At 42.2% G+C, this 15185-nt stretch overlaps 1 protein-coding gene across 7 annotated transcripts in view; it reads right to left on the reverse strand.

Annotated features, from left to right (window-relative positions):
- meis2a (Meis homeobox 2a) overlaps positions 1 to 15185 on the reverse strand; it is a 78046-nt gene that overhangs the window by 36401 nt on the left and 26460 nt on the right. For 4 of the 7 annotated variants that reach the window (XM_077731194.1, XM_077731193.1, XM_077731188.1 and 1 more), the window contains exon 8: positions 7169 to 7314. In XM_077731194.1, the coding sequence (XP_077587320.1) occupies positions 7169 to 7314 (146 nt within the window). Of the gene's footprint in view, positions 1 to 7168; positions 7333 to 15185 lie in introns of all 7 variants that reach the window. The other 3 variants (XM_077731187.1, XM_077731189.1, XM_077731190.1) reach the window with 2 other exon arrangements.

The raw sequence follows: 15185 nt of genomic DNA on the forward strand, positions 1-15185 counted from the left end.
GAAAATGTGGCTATATTTTCAATCGAGCCTCCTCGCAACATTGAAGTTCTGGGTTAAGAAACACAATGTCTTCAAGCAATGTCTGAACTCCATACACATACTACATCCCTTTCCCCCACCCTGCATGTTGCGGTATTAGTAGATGGTACAAAGGGTTTCCGCCTGTGCAAATTGGTCGTAAACAAAACCCCTTTGTGAAAACACTCATTTCTGCTTCTTCATTAAGTTGCAAACAGCAGGAGTGAAAATCAACCTAAAGCGAGCGAAATGGAGGACGGGGGAAAGGAGAATAAATGGGGAGATTTGGGATGGTATTTAGGGTTAGGGGGGCAGAAGGGAGAGGGAGGGATTATGGCAGCTTTCCTTGCATTTCCACATACACAAAACATATGGGGCTCATCTTGATGAAAAAAAGTGTGTTATGTACTGCTTCAGCTTCAGAAAAGCGCACGCACACTTCATACTTTATATATCAGGGGGTTGCACGTGATCTTAGGTGGCTTTGAAGTGGAACTACGACAGATCTGGATTAGGGGGCAAAGTATAAAGGTCCACCGGCACCGAGTGAATCACACTCAGCCTTATCACAAGTGCTAGTAGCAAATGCAGTGTGATGCCAGAGTTGATGTGGCCTGTAATATAATTATACAGCCTGTGAAAATGCGACGTCACCGGATCCCCTTCTAAACTTTTATTCTGTCTTTGAATGAAGGCCTCTTGTTAAGACATTTAAGGGTAATCGAGTACGATCCCAGCGTTGGTTGGGAAGAGCAGATGGCAGCCGTTGAGCGGCCAGCAGACAATAGCGAAGGCACCTCCTCCACATCGTCTTTATCAAAGCCCCCCAATGGAAACTCGCTTGTCTAATTGTACCTAATGTGTGTTTGGCAAACAAACTCACACAAAGCATTGTCAGTTTTGTCACTAAAGTAATGTGATGACTTTCTTTTTCTTTCTTGCTCCACTAATAGTCGCACAATTTGAGGCCATGGAAGCAAAACGGCTGCCCAGGTTGCCATGGGTGACTGGAGAGGTGACTTTTGGGCTGCGAGGCAAACAAGCACATGACAGATTAGTGTGTGGGCCTCCTCCAGGCCTCCACCTCGCTGACCTTTAGGATCTCCCTCCCCTGCTTTTGCTCCATCTTCAAGCCTTTAAAACCTGCTCCCTCCTTTTTCTTTGTCCTGGCTTGAAAAAGTCAAATAGTCCACTTCTCAAGACCATAGCGGGAGGACAGCAGCAGGCAATGCAGTGGATTTTTTTTTTTTTTTAAAGAGGAGGAGGAAAAGCTGTTCAAAGTGTTTGCAGATGTGTCTCAACCAGTTCTATATTGCCTGTGTTACACACAAGGATTACTGTAGGAATAGGGTGGGTGACACAAGCTCGGGTGGCTCGTAAAAACCTACCGGCTGCTAGTTTGTCACTCATTTTAGTTTAAATTCAACCTTAAGGGTTTAAGAAAAAGACATAAATGTGGGATATGGCAATATATGAACCGCATGGTTCAATATTGTCGTGGAATTTATCTCACATTATTCAAGGAAAGTGGATGGTGAAGTTTGGGGGGATTTGGGGTTGAGCAGCACTGCAGCAATGTCAAGCTTCAAAGAAAAACTGTTACCAATAAGTAAACATTTACTAAAGTAAATATTTAGACGTAAACAGTATGTGAAAGAACTAAATTTTATAATATAAATATTTTAAAAATTGTAGTCAAATACAATAATGCAATCAAGCAATGCATTTCTTTTTCCTGTTAGTTGATTTCACCTCATTAGGCTTTTGTGGTTAAAACTGTTTAAGTTTGACCACAGGTTTTGTCAAAGACATTTTCCAATGATACATTGGAACAAACTACGATCTAAAGTTAACCACTGCATCTGCATTACTGTGTATGCTGCTATAATGAACAGTGGGCTTGCATATGTTGTGATGATGGGCACTTTTTGTTTCTTTTTGCCCATTAAGTCAGCCACCAATGGATTAGAAGGACGACGAAATGGGGCCTCCGCAAACAACGTGGGCCATATCCCCCTTTCACAGCATGGACTTGTACACTTGTTTATCATACAGGACAAACATCCGTTGCCAGGGCCTGGCCTGGCCTAGTCTGGCCTAGCTTGGCCTGGCCTGGCTTGGCCCGGCCTGCGCCCATGTCTTGCGAATGACCCGGGCTGCCTCTTTTATGTGCATCTATAAAAGGGCGGTTGAGAGAGCAGCTCCCATAGGAGGGCTCGACCTGGCGATGACACCCTGTTGTCATGGAGACTAATTCTATGTTGGGCTGGAGTTGGGGAAGGGGAGGAGGAGGAGTGGGCAGGAGCATTGTTACTGCTGTATCTAATGATGTTTGCAGGACAATGCACTCATCTCGCAGAGTGGACGTGTCCGCGCTAGGGTTAATCACACAGCTCTGACACAGGACACAAGAACAGTAGTGCATACTTTTACACCCAATATTTGATTTTGATCATTTTCAGGGAGTCTACAAAAGTTCTACAAACTCCACCGACCAGAAGTTAAGGAACAATTATTTTGTGGTTTGTCTTTAAAGTTGAATTATGAATTAAAACGTTTGTTTTTACTTCTGTAATAATCGTGCCTTAGATACATTTCCCATTTGAATGTTATTTTTATCAATAAAAAGGTGTTGTTTTTATCTTGTTTTGTGATTACTTGCATTTTACACATGCAATTCTAAACAAAACATTTCGCCAGATGGTCCCTGATTTACACCTTAAACGCAGTCATCATAGATGTACAATAACCTCAGTAAAATATGCATTAAATCCAAACTAAAACCCCTTAAAACATAAAATCCATACCAACACTGAGCCAAGACAGTAAAAAATGCAATCAAGGCCTCTTTTGTGTTCCACTTTAAATGTCCGACTTTACCAGTACAAACACAATCTCCTATTGACACTGTTTCTAGTCCACAGCCCAATCACTTTAAAAAAAGACCAAGGTCTGTATCGCTTCCCTTTCAGGGAGCCCGAGGGACCAATACACCTGGCTTAGCAGCTTAACAGCATTTCCCTGAAACACCCGGGCCAAAAGGGTGACCCGGTAACAAAACTTGAGACGGTTGATGCCACAGAGAGGCTACCAACTCTCCTCACTGACCACTGTGAGCGTGTGCTATTTATTTTCATAGGTGTTTAGTGGGCTTAACACAAAGTCCAAAGACAAAGACAAAGTGGTACCTCTGATTCGGACCATTTCCTGTTTTCATTGTGAGGCCAAGCCTGTCTTAACAGGGTGAGGGAGGGCCAGTGAGGTCTCGCAGAGGGTGAGGTGGAAGGAAAGCCAGGGGCTAATTGTTCATTTTAGAGCAACAGTATGTCCTTTATTAAGCCAATGCCCTCTGTCCTCAAGCATGGGGACTCCAAAACGGACGCTAAGGTTGAACGTTTGGCTCGGGCAATGCAATCACTCTCCAAATGTACTGACCCCATGTTCCCTTTTTTTTGACTAATGCCAAAAGTACATATTCAAACTAAAAAATGACTCAAAAGAACTTGACCTCAAAAAGTTTGCCCGAGGTTGAAAAAGACAAATTTGCCTCGGTGTATCGGCGCCTCGTCATCATCTTTGCATTAGGGGCGCAGTTGAACATCCCCCCTCCCTGCTCAAGTTTACCTTTCTGATAACATAATCTCCCTGTAGTATTGAAAAGCTTATACCAACAGTCTGGGATTTCCCTTCCTCTAATGTGGCTGGAAGACATCCAGAACCTCATGGGGACGGACGGGAGAGGGCGGGGGAAGCGAAGCAAGTGGGGTATTAAGAGAGAGTGAAGGAGCGGAGTGATGCTGTGACCGGCTAACACCGGCTGATCTGTGCACGCGGCCCCATGCCAACTCCATATACCAGGCATTTAAGGTTGCCAGCTTACGTGCTTTTCTGAGAATGAACATATGGACTTCAGGTTGCAGTGGTCCGACAGTAGCGAGGGGAATTGAATATGCGGCCACCGAGTGGTACGGTTTAGTTCAGTTTGGAACAGTAAATCCTGACCTGGCTTGAGTTTCCACCATGTGGTGTGCAGGCAAAAATGGCAAACAGTGACAGAAGGAAAATGTGTGACTGCGAAATGTGACCGAGACAAACAGCGACTGCATCCAAATTGTCGTAAACCATTGCATTTGTCAGCGGTAAAATCATGCCCTGCAGAGTGTAGAAACTAATTATGTTAACCAAGGAGTTGTGTAAGGAGGTTTTGGTGGTGATTAAAACATTTTCCAAACTATTTTGAAATGAGACAGCAAAAGTGGTACTTCTCAAGTAAGCACTCGAGCAGAAACTGACCAACTTCACTTTTTGTGCCATCACATGTAAAACTTGACGTAAACAGAATGTAAGGCGAAAACCTACCGCAACATATTCATATGATACGCATAAAACATCATGCATGGAGCACCACTAACAAAAAAAGAATGTGTGGTATAAACATAGTACTTCCCAGTTTCAAAATTGACCTCATCATATAAAGTGTGGAACAATTTTGTTATACTACATCCAAAAGCCAATAGTTGTGAGTGGAAGTGGGGGGTTTTGGGTGGTAGGCTAGTGTAGGGTAGTAAAGGAGGGGTAGGGGGGTTTAGCTGCCCTGTCCTTTTGGAGCTTTTGAGGCAGACATGACAATAGCTGGATGTTGAGAACATATGTAGAGAGACCCCCGTGGCTCACGGAAGACCAGGCGGCTCCTTTTCACTCCTAACCCCTCAGTTAATGAATGCGCTCATGACAAAATGCCACTATGGGCCATTCAGGGGCCAAAGTCCCCCAGAATTCAAGCCCAAATGCATCCAGCAACGGAAAATACATTTGCTTAACAAATTAGAAGAAAGGCGAGCGGGCGGGCGGGTTGCGAGTGTGTGTGTGTGTGTGTGAGGGAGACTTTATGGGTGGGAGAATTGGATGGTGAGAAGAGAGAAGGGGGATAATTCAATTAGTCCTCTTCCTCGGCGAAGAAATAAAGGCAGGTTAAAAGGGAGGGATTATTATTTGTACAAGACGAGCCCGCGCTTTACACAAAGGAAACAAATAAAGATTGGAGAGAACATCTACAAGCAGGCAGAAAAGTGGGGTGTTGGGGGGGAAAACCGTGAAAACACTCAATGAAGCAGCACCCTCGAAACTGTCCATTGAGTGCATCCCTTCTTTCCTTTAAACCTTTTTAAAGACGCCTGAAAATGTGTGCAACATTTGGTTTTGGGCAAGGATCAATTTGCAGGAGAGTGTTAAATGTTTTTATTCCCTTTTCTTTAGGTAAGGTTGTACTTGAAGTCTTTCTTTTTTGCCTGACAGGGGTTTGTATTTGATATGCTTGCTAAACTTTAGAATAGCAGTTTTTAATAAAGATAAATAAATAAATGCAGTAAACATGTTTATTTTTTTATGACGCAAAATGTAAAATAAAATATTAATGTGGTGTGTGTTTCCTTTTATATTCATTAGAGTTTAGCAAAGTTATTTTGTCTAAAAATGAACTCTTCCATTTTTCTAAAAGTTGAAATAAAATACACTACAATAAAATACTTGAATTTGAAAGCACACAACTAAATCTGACCACACGGATTAACTTTTCTGAAAAATAAAAAAAAAACGGACTATTTTTAAGCTTGTTTAAGGTGGGTAATTCTTCATCACCGTTTAATGTTAAGAAGACAACGACCAAGCTTTGTTACTGCGAGGCAACACTTTCTTACACGTCTAATACAGTTTGCCTAATAAGTCGTTCTACTTCTTTCAAATAAATATCATCAACTTGACGGTCACAATTCCATGCAGTCAGGGAACGAGTGAGCTGTGAACAGCTGCTGAAGTCATTTTGATAATGATGAGAATAATAAGCAATAAGCGGGCCTGCCTGCGAGGCTTCAGGGGCTTTGCAGTTGCAGCTTCACTGCTCCTGAATAGATAAAAGTGATTAAAGCACTCCTGATTATCCCCTGACCAATATGTAATGGATTTACAGCCCTTTCAATTAGGCCATATTTGCTGGTCACTCATTACTTTTTGGTGGAAGGGATTGAGGGGGTTTACGGGGAGGGGGTGGGGGTTTTGAGCGGGTCACTCTTTGGTCGAAGATCAGAATAAAGTTGACGGGCTTTTACTGCTGCATACAGCTTGTGTGTCACATGCTGCTGCTGAAATTGGAGCAGTGTGGCAAAATCAATACAGCCTGATGTTCTGATAATGTACTGACATCAGCGAGGTTACAAGGAGGGAATTCGGTTGGGGGGCTTCAATGAATCGATCCTCTACATGCTTACAAATAGAATGTCACATGGAGGTGCCTTACATCAACAAAACATGGCACATCAGCAGGAAGAGGAACAAAATACATGTATAAATATGCTAGTGTGTACAGACAGTATATGTGCATGAGTCTTTCTAATAAATATGTGTTTATTTTCTCAAAGTTTTAAGTGTGTGTATAGTCGAAGAGATTTGTCAATAGACTTATCTTACCTTAGAGACTGTCACATTAAAGATTGACATCCAAAAAGTAGTCATAAGATTGAATAAAGCAGGTTTTTAAAAGTTTTCAAAACTGTCTGTTTTGAGAGACTTCCCTCTACGAAGGATAACAGGCAATAAATGGCCACAATCTGACTGAAATATGGAATTGGTTGCAGAAAAAGTTTGAAAGGCAAAGATTCTGCATAGTGTTTGTGGCCTGTAATCTTAAATTTAGGAGAACAATTTCACTTGTAAATATATCATTAATAATTGATGGCATTCGTTTATATGAATCATTCTAATCCTGATCAGATATTCGATTTCTGCAATTTTGGAAAGCAGCTAAACTGTTGACGGAAAAAAAAAGTTGCCTGGCACTATTCATGGCTGTCCCAAACATTCCTGAGGAAGTAGCACTTTCCCTCTACAGCCTGGCATCGAGACTGTTGCCCAACAAACATTGTGCATCCCGACTTTGGATTAACTATCCCGTGCTTGTCCAGCCCATTGTCGCCACAAGAGTGCTGAGCAGGGTAAACAGTCCAAAGTGATTACATTGACCCGGTCACCATGCTCCTCTGTGACAGGTGGCTGACAGGTGAGCCCTCCCCTTCCCCTCGCAATGACAACTGTGTGACAGCTGCGGTTTGCACGACAAATCATATCAACAACAAGAATAATAAAAGGAAAAACTCACAGTGAGATGCTGAAAGAGCCACGCCCTCATGATGTTAGTGGCAACTTTAGGGAAAATGCCACGTTTCTTTTGCCTCTTCTTGTCCTTGTCCGGGTCGTCGTCGTCCCCAGTGCCGGGCGATGCCACACTGTTGTCTAAACCATCTCCTGGGCGGAAAATAAAGCCTGCGTGAGACATAAAATGCCACACGGGCATACCAGAACGCGTCTCGTGAAGAATGGATAAACTGACAAATACCACAGCTGATACCTAAGAATGATGTTAAAGGCAACACAGTGGATTTTCCGCTGTTATGAATTGAAGATATGAGGGCCGTAGTAAGGGAGGAGGACGAGGGGGGAAGGATTTAGATGGCCTTAGACAAAGGCCCGTGCTGAGTGAGGGGTTTACATTGAGACCCTGCACTGCTGTTCAATAGCCCAATGCATGTACAAGAGTCTGGGGGGGTTAAAAACTAAGAACTGTAGTGTTACAGTTGGACACCAAATCTACAGTGGTGGGAACGTAACAACCCAGGAGCTTTGACATACAGTAGGAGTCATTAATTCAATTATGTTTGCATGCTTGACATAATGTAGGACGTGGCGGTGTTTCACGGATCTGTGCACTGTTGTGGGGCATCACACATATGCAGTGACACAATCTTATTTAAATCTTATTACTTTTATATAAAGGATTTCTTTGTAACTATATGTGCTGTCAATACAATATTTGTGTTTCCTATTAGTCTTGGGCTCGCAATATATTATGTGTTCCAATGTGTGTGGCATTGTTTGGTGTTTAATGACCCTTAAAAAGATTGCATTGTAAATACTTTGAAATATACTCATAGGGTGTGCTTGAATATGTTATTTCTACATACTGTTGTAGATTTCATTAATTATGCGGGTCAGAAACGTGCTGTTTTGGGCTTTAACGCAAAGCTATTACAAGAGCTGTGCCTGTTTGGTATTCTCTAAGTATGTCATTATCCCACTAATCACATTACAAGTCATTTTTGTGCAATTATGTTAAATTCACATTAGAACAAAACAGTAAATATGACCAAAAAGCAAAAAAAACATGTTCATTTTCTGCTCGATTCAATGCACTGCTTTGTGAGCAACTTGCCATACATTTTGTACACATTAAGGCGCCCCATTTTGAGCTCTGTACAAATTTAAAGCACATCATAGATGTGATTTGAGGTGATGCGTCAATGCACAAGGAAGCGTACAATGGACTTGTTTGCCTCCCCCCAACCTCTTTCCTTGATTAGTATGGCAGACTAGCGTAAGCTTGCATTAATGTCTGATAGTGTTTTACTTGAAGTGGAAAACAAGATTTCGCCTTTAAAACAAAAAGTTTCCATTCTTGCACCCCCTTGTTTTTGTCTTCTTGTCCCTCCTTCCCCGCATTAATTGTGCATTAGCAAAAAATGATTTACTTTTAACAGTGGTGGTTATTTTTTCTTGCCCTCGGGCACAGATGCCTTGAAAGCCTTCCTTGAGGGCATCTAAATTATGTATCTGAAAAACTCCTCCACCAAGGCAGCGAAGGACCCGGACATTTTCCAAATTCGAAACTGGTACGTCGACCCGTTTTTAGAGAGGCGTCAATCACGGGCACCTATATGAGCGCTACCCACGCATAAATATTTGAACTAATGACCTTAAAAAAAAAAAAAGGAAAATACAGACTCCTGGCACTAATCAAAATCCCAAATAAATGGAAAACACATAGCAAGGGGGACCTGAATTCTAACTACTCCCCCTTTCCTGTTTCAGTCCTTTCTGTCCTTGTTTTCCTTCCACATCATTAGGACGGAGCCACACCAAAATGGGGGAAAACAGAGAAGTGCCGACTTAGCACCCGGCTTGTGAAGTTAAAGAAGCAATAGCCCCTCTGAGGGACATATGGGGGTGTTGTGGTTGTCCGACGGACATTCATTAGCAGGCCCAGCGCCGTAAATCCCGCGCTAAGTACGAATCCTTGTTCAGGAAAGCCTAAAACAATAAACTCTGCTCCCCTCTGACTGCAAAGGGGGTGTGCGCTTCCTAAGAAATGCGACTCTACGCGGAAGTCAACAACACAACGCTGCGAATTTTAAACACCTTGGCCCTTGAATAATGTGCAACACACTTTGGTTTGTTTGCTTTTTTTGTGTCTCTTCACCATGTTTTTTTTTTTTTGTGTTGATTTTTTTGGGAGTAAATCCCTCCCCTGCTGTGAGCGGTCAAGGCCTCACGCAGTGGAACCCACACGTTGGCCAAAAAGGCTAGCAGATTAATTTTATTGACGTTTCCATTTTCACTGCAACGTGATAGCCTCCATCAGCAAAACCACCGCCACCGCCTTCGTGCGGGGTGACCGGGGCGTATTTACTGAGTGACCTGTCACTTCATTACCCAGCATGCTTGTCGCCTCCCACTTTCTGCCACTGCCAGGGTTGAAACAAGACTCTGAAATGTTCAGCTTCTCCTCAACTGGTAATGTGCACTAACCAGACATGTAACATTCTCTTATGTGTAGCTAGAATGAACTCGTTTGATTTCCTCCACTAAGCTGAATTCACTTTCATATCAAATACATCTTCCACATTGAAAGGACTTCTGAATACATTTAACTGTTCTACCTCCAGAAATTAACTACAGACAAATCAAAGTGTTTATGAAGGATGATTATTCAAAGTTGAGATGACAACTGCTGCGCAACTGGTCTGTGTGGCTTTAAATATGGCATTAATTGATGCCTGTCAGTTTTTTTCATTTTTTCTTTGACTTTGGGTTCTGCTCAATAAAATTCTGCAAGTGGATTTTAATTGGAGTGGCAAGGATCCAGATGCTTTTTAAGGATCTAGAAGAGTGGTAGTCAAGTCACTGTTTAGGTGGTGTCTTTGAGAGCCTTTGATTATGTGGCATATAAAAAGTAATAGTAAACAGTAAACAGTAAAGTTGTCTTTAAAAATGATTCTCACATTTTGACAGAAGAACCACCAATGAAATGAAAATTAAACGAATGAAAGTCTCTGGCTTTTGGAGTACCCGTTTACTATAGACAAATCCAGCCAATCCCCACAATAGATCTTGTTGCAAAGGAGTTGCCGAACAACTTTAAAACACAAACTTTGAAGTGAAAGTTTTAAAAATGAGAGTTTACTCCTAATCAGATTGACACTACACGAACTGGCCACTTTTGGTGGAATGGCTCACATACTAGCACATGGATTTAACAAAAAAAAGAAGAAATAAAGGATCGGTGAGTTTTCTGGCATGTTGACGATGCCCTGTGGGATACACCTAGGTCTTCTGTGTCCATGTGTTTATTCTAACAAAAAACCTGAGGCTATGGCCAGAAGGTGCAATGTAAGAAAAAGGTGAAAAAGACAAAGAGAGAAAGGGGGCGAAGGAGCAGAAGAATAAAGAAGAGGCAACTTGCACAGCCTCATTACATCTAAAGGAGGGTTGGTGCTTTGCATCCACCCCCACCTCCTTTCTTAGGAGCCAGAGAAGGAACGCTGCAGGGCAAATTGTCCCAAACGCTAATGGCTTCTGACTGTTCCCTGGCAACTCTGCCATTCTAACCTGTGTGGATGTGCACGCTGGGAAAAAAAGTAGTCAGAGGAGAGGAGGGAAGGGGGGGGAAAAAAGTGTAGGGCAAAAGAAGGGGGAAGCGTCCCATCATCTGGCCATGTGACACAGATGGGGGTTGGCTATTAGGAGGCAGCCAAAGGGCCTCGGGGAGCTGAGATGCTGGAGTGTAGCCTCGGGCACTTTTGGAAAAGCAGCACCCTTGGAGATGGGGGGTGTCGGAGCGCCCGACTCTACCACTCTCCTTCTTCCTTAAACATGCCACTGATGCCGTGACTGGCCACTGTTTAAAAGTCGGCGCATAAATTCACTCAGATTGTCTAATAATGCAACGTGGAAGATTCAATGGGCAAACAAACAAGTCCAAGAGCGCACTCCGCTCATATACATTCCCTCTCAACTCGTCACCAGTGGGTGCTTATTAAAAATGCATTCACATATATCTTCCCTGTGAGTAAATTGGTCTCGGGGCTGAGCTCATTAACGGGTCGGTGGAGGAGGAGGATTGTAAACACGCCGCAACTCTTGCTTATCTAACGTATTAGTGTATCCGGGGGGGCTTTGCTTTTTGGATTTTTTGTGCATAAAGAATTGGTTTGTCACCAAGGCTTCTACAATCTACGGTACAAATGGTCAGTATGTTTGTTAGGAGGAGTCCTGGGGTGCAAACAAGGAAAGTTTGCAGCCGCTTGCCATGGAAGAGTTATAGATGTACTCATCTCTACTTTTTTTTTTACTGTATATGAGACCACAACTAACAATTATATCAAGCATTGATTAATATTTTTTGTTTTTCTATTAACCACCACTCCCATTACTTTACCTTTACTAAGGCCATAAAATGGCATTGCATTACAAAGTGGAAACAATAGGCAACTGAATATGCTAAATGGATTCATTTGAATATGAACGAGCAAAATGGGGAATTATTAAAAACTAAGGAGTAATCAACTATTTATCATTTTACCTTTGTTTTAAAAAGCTATTGTCACATTTCCGAGGAAATACAATTATTTAGTTTTGTTTAAAACAAACTAAGTTTCCTCTTCATCCATCGTATAGATAACAATGGTCATTTTCAAAAACAAAATTACTTATTCAAATTCACCAGAATTATTTTTGTAGGTTTCTCTTCAACAACAAAAAACAATAACAACAACACCTGCTTACTAGGCCAATGGCATTCCCTCCCCTATTGTTCAAGTCAGAAAATACAAACATTTGAAAACGCACATCAAAGATGTCTTTGAAAACTGCGTTGTTAATAATTCAAAATCAAGTTTACAACCCTCCTCTAAAAAAAAAAAAAAAAGTATGCATTGACTTTAACACGACCGCCCCTGGCAAAATGACACCCCTTAACTCAAGTACAGACTACACACCAAAGAAGAGTCATTGAATGACTATATTGCCTCAAATGGTCTAGAACGGCTACTATGTCAGCTTTTACATTGCTGGATAAGCTAATAATGTCATGTAATGGAAAGTGTAAGTAACCATGGTCTAACCAAGTCTCGGTTGGTAATCCACAGCCACAAGAGAGCCAGTCTCGCTTTTTGCTATTCATATAGCGAGTGGAGAGCCTTTACATGGGCTTTAAATATTGTTTGGTTCACGGAGAGGCCCCTGGTGTTTGTTTCAGACTAATGAAGCAAGAGTGTTGAGGCAGCGGCTTATAGAAGCCGTGCTTAAAGTGACTTATTACCTCCTTCTGTCTCTATGTGAACCCTTCAGACATGTTTCACCTATGGCCTGTTCGGAGTAGTTGGACAAGCTATATATGTTATATAGGGGCGCTCTTTTTGGGCATTATGAGCTCGACATAGTGACCGGGCCCCTCCCTTCCACCAACATCCTATTACACCACTTCTCGCCCCACAGGCTGGGCCAACGAGAATGAGCAGAAAAGAAGCGAGGGATTTAGAAGTCTTTTTTTCCACCTACATAAGCACCATTTAGCCCCCCCACCCCTCACAAATGGCAACGCAATAGGAGAAGCGGTAGGGGCTCCCGCTTTTGTCCATCTGGTTACCCCCTTTTATTTACTCTGGATTTACGCATGGGTCTTTGCTGCTTCTGGGAGCACAAGCTCGAGATGCACACCCAATCACTCATGGGGAAGTGTTTTTACAAAGAGTATGGGTCAACATATCTAAAACTCTAAGTTTACATTACCAATTGGAAGCAATGTGTCTGGACACATTAGCTAAATATGACAAATTATAAACCTGAAAATAGCATTCCTTAAGTCAAATCAAAACATCAGCCTAGGCACTTGTGTTTTTTTTTTCAACAATTCTTTTGACAAATTGCATACCTTTAAGTCAAAATCTAAACTAGCTTGTTTCTCTCTTCCAGAATCTAATCATTGGAAATGCATTCCCTACTCTAACTTTAAATTTTCATTAATTGCGACTTGGGTCTTGCATTTCATCTGTCAGTTGCTAAATCATTAATAATATTACTTATGTTTTACTCTCTGAAATTGTATTACTTATGACTGGTTTTAAATTTGGAGCTGGATTACATATTTATATTCAATTAGGAATGATTGAATCACATGATGTCAAATGCAATACTCAACCTAACATTATTTTCATTAAAAAATCTGGATGAACACACTCCAGGCTTTCCATTTAGTTTTCGTTGATGTTTTCCAAAAATAACAACCACCTTTTTGTGATTCCAGACGAACTGTAATACGATTTTGATATAAAAAAAAAAACAATGCCATGTAAACAGCTTCTAGCATCTGGTTTGGTGTCACCATTTGGCCTCCTATAGACTACTGAAATCATACAGTAGATAAAAACTCCTAAAAACACACTTTTCTTTCATTCTTTTGAAGCATACCAACAGCCGGGGGAGATGTTACCCTGATTATTTCCTGATCTGTGCTTAAACAAGCAGCAAGGCCCCCGCACTGGACCATAAAACAACAGCTTAGTAAACAGCAAGCATGCTGACAAATTGGTAGCGCTGGGTCCGGAGTCATTAACAGCCCTAAAACCTGTCAGAGCAATTACAACAAACTCTCTCCTTCAACAAGGCTCCCTGCCAAACTCAGTTGTCACTACCCGCTTTCTCCCCCCTTTCCCCCTTTTCTACCACCAGGACGGCAGCTAAAGGTGAGAGAGGCAAAATTGCCACTCCCCCCACTCCCCACTTTTGGTCTCCACATCCAGGAATCATGAGATGTGGGGACAATCACTTCAAACGCAGCTGTACGTGCATTCTGGCGGCTCCGACTCAACTTGCATGAGAGGTAATGTGTAGTTGTCTCACCCCCAAAACACATCATTAAGTGTTCCCTTAATGAAGTGGAATAAGAGTGTCTAATTAGATGGGTTTTACGTGCAAGGAGCCGGGGCAGTCAAGCAGTAAGGGGACAGCGATGCATGGAGCAAGGATGGTGGTGGTAGTGGGGTGGAGGGGTGTTTAGTTGCTCAACAACTCTCGCTCCTCCGCCCCCTTCTTTAAGCCCCCTAACCCTGCCATCAGGCACATATCTCTCTGTCATCCATGGAATGCCGGAGATAAGTATCGCCTCTCTACCGATACAAGGCCTCTCGGAGCGCCCCTGCCGCGCACATCCTTACAAAAAGAGGCGAAGAAGATAGAGGGCGGAGCGAGCTTTTTAAAAAGTCCACAGTGGGGTTTATTTGGTTGAATTATTTCTCATCCAGGGATGCAAAGTTTAGGCAATTGTCACTTTGAGGGTCACACAATAGATCACTGGTCGGCAAAGTAGGGTCTGCGTGCCACTTAAAGTCCAATCTGTGCATTATAAAAAGTTCTTGTGTATGATACTGTTCAAGTTTCCTGAAATGTCATTCAACTGAAGATTACTACTGGTAAGTTAATAATTAAATATTCCATCAAACTCCCTACTTATTTAAATATCTGATTCAAAGTAGGACTAAGTTATAACTGGGTTTAATAGGGATTCATATAAAAGTTGAACCCATTCTTTGCTTGACAATTCCGAATACTGCTAAATATACATATTTCTTTTTATGTCTGGTGAGAATGTATCGCTACATTTTCTGAAGATAGCAGTTGATTTTTATGGGTTTTATGAGGACGCGTCTGGAGTGTACGAGAGCCGGCGAAAATGAAGATGCGTAAAAGCGAAAAGGAGGCAGACACTCGCAGATGTCAGGAACTAATTTGCATGGATGGCTAAGGAGTTAAATTACAGGGGTGGGTTTGGAAACTCAAAGGGAGTTGTGATGCCCATGACTGCCCCCTTACTCAGACGACAAGGATGAGTGGTTAATGAAGGGGCTTTGTGTACAATGCAAACGTTTCACACTCTCTCGCTCCTGAGCAACTCTTGTTGTCAAGGCTTCACTACCAAAAAAGCAGAACACTGCACAACCTTAAGCCTGCTCACGCCATCATTATTTCCATTTCTACAATCCACAAGAAAAAAAGACAGATGGATT

The sequence above is a fragment of the Stigmatopora nigra genome, chromosome 13 (assembly GCF_051989575.1).
Source record: "Stigmatopora nigra isolate UIUO_SnigA chromosome 13, RoL_Snig_1.1, whole genome shotgun sequence".
NCBI classification, from domain to species: Eukaryota; Metazoa; Chordata; class Actinopteri; order Syngnathiformes; family Syngnathidae; genus Stigmatopora; species Stigmatopora nigra.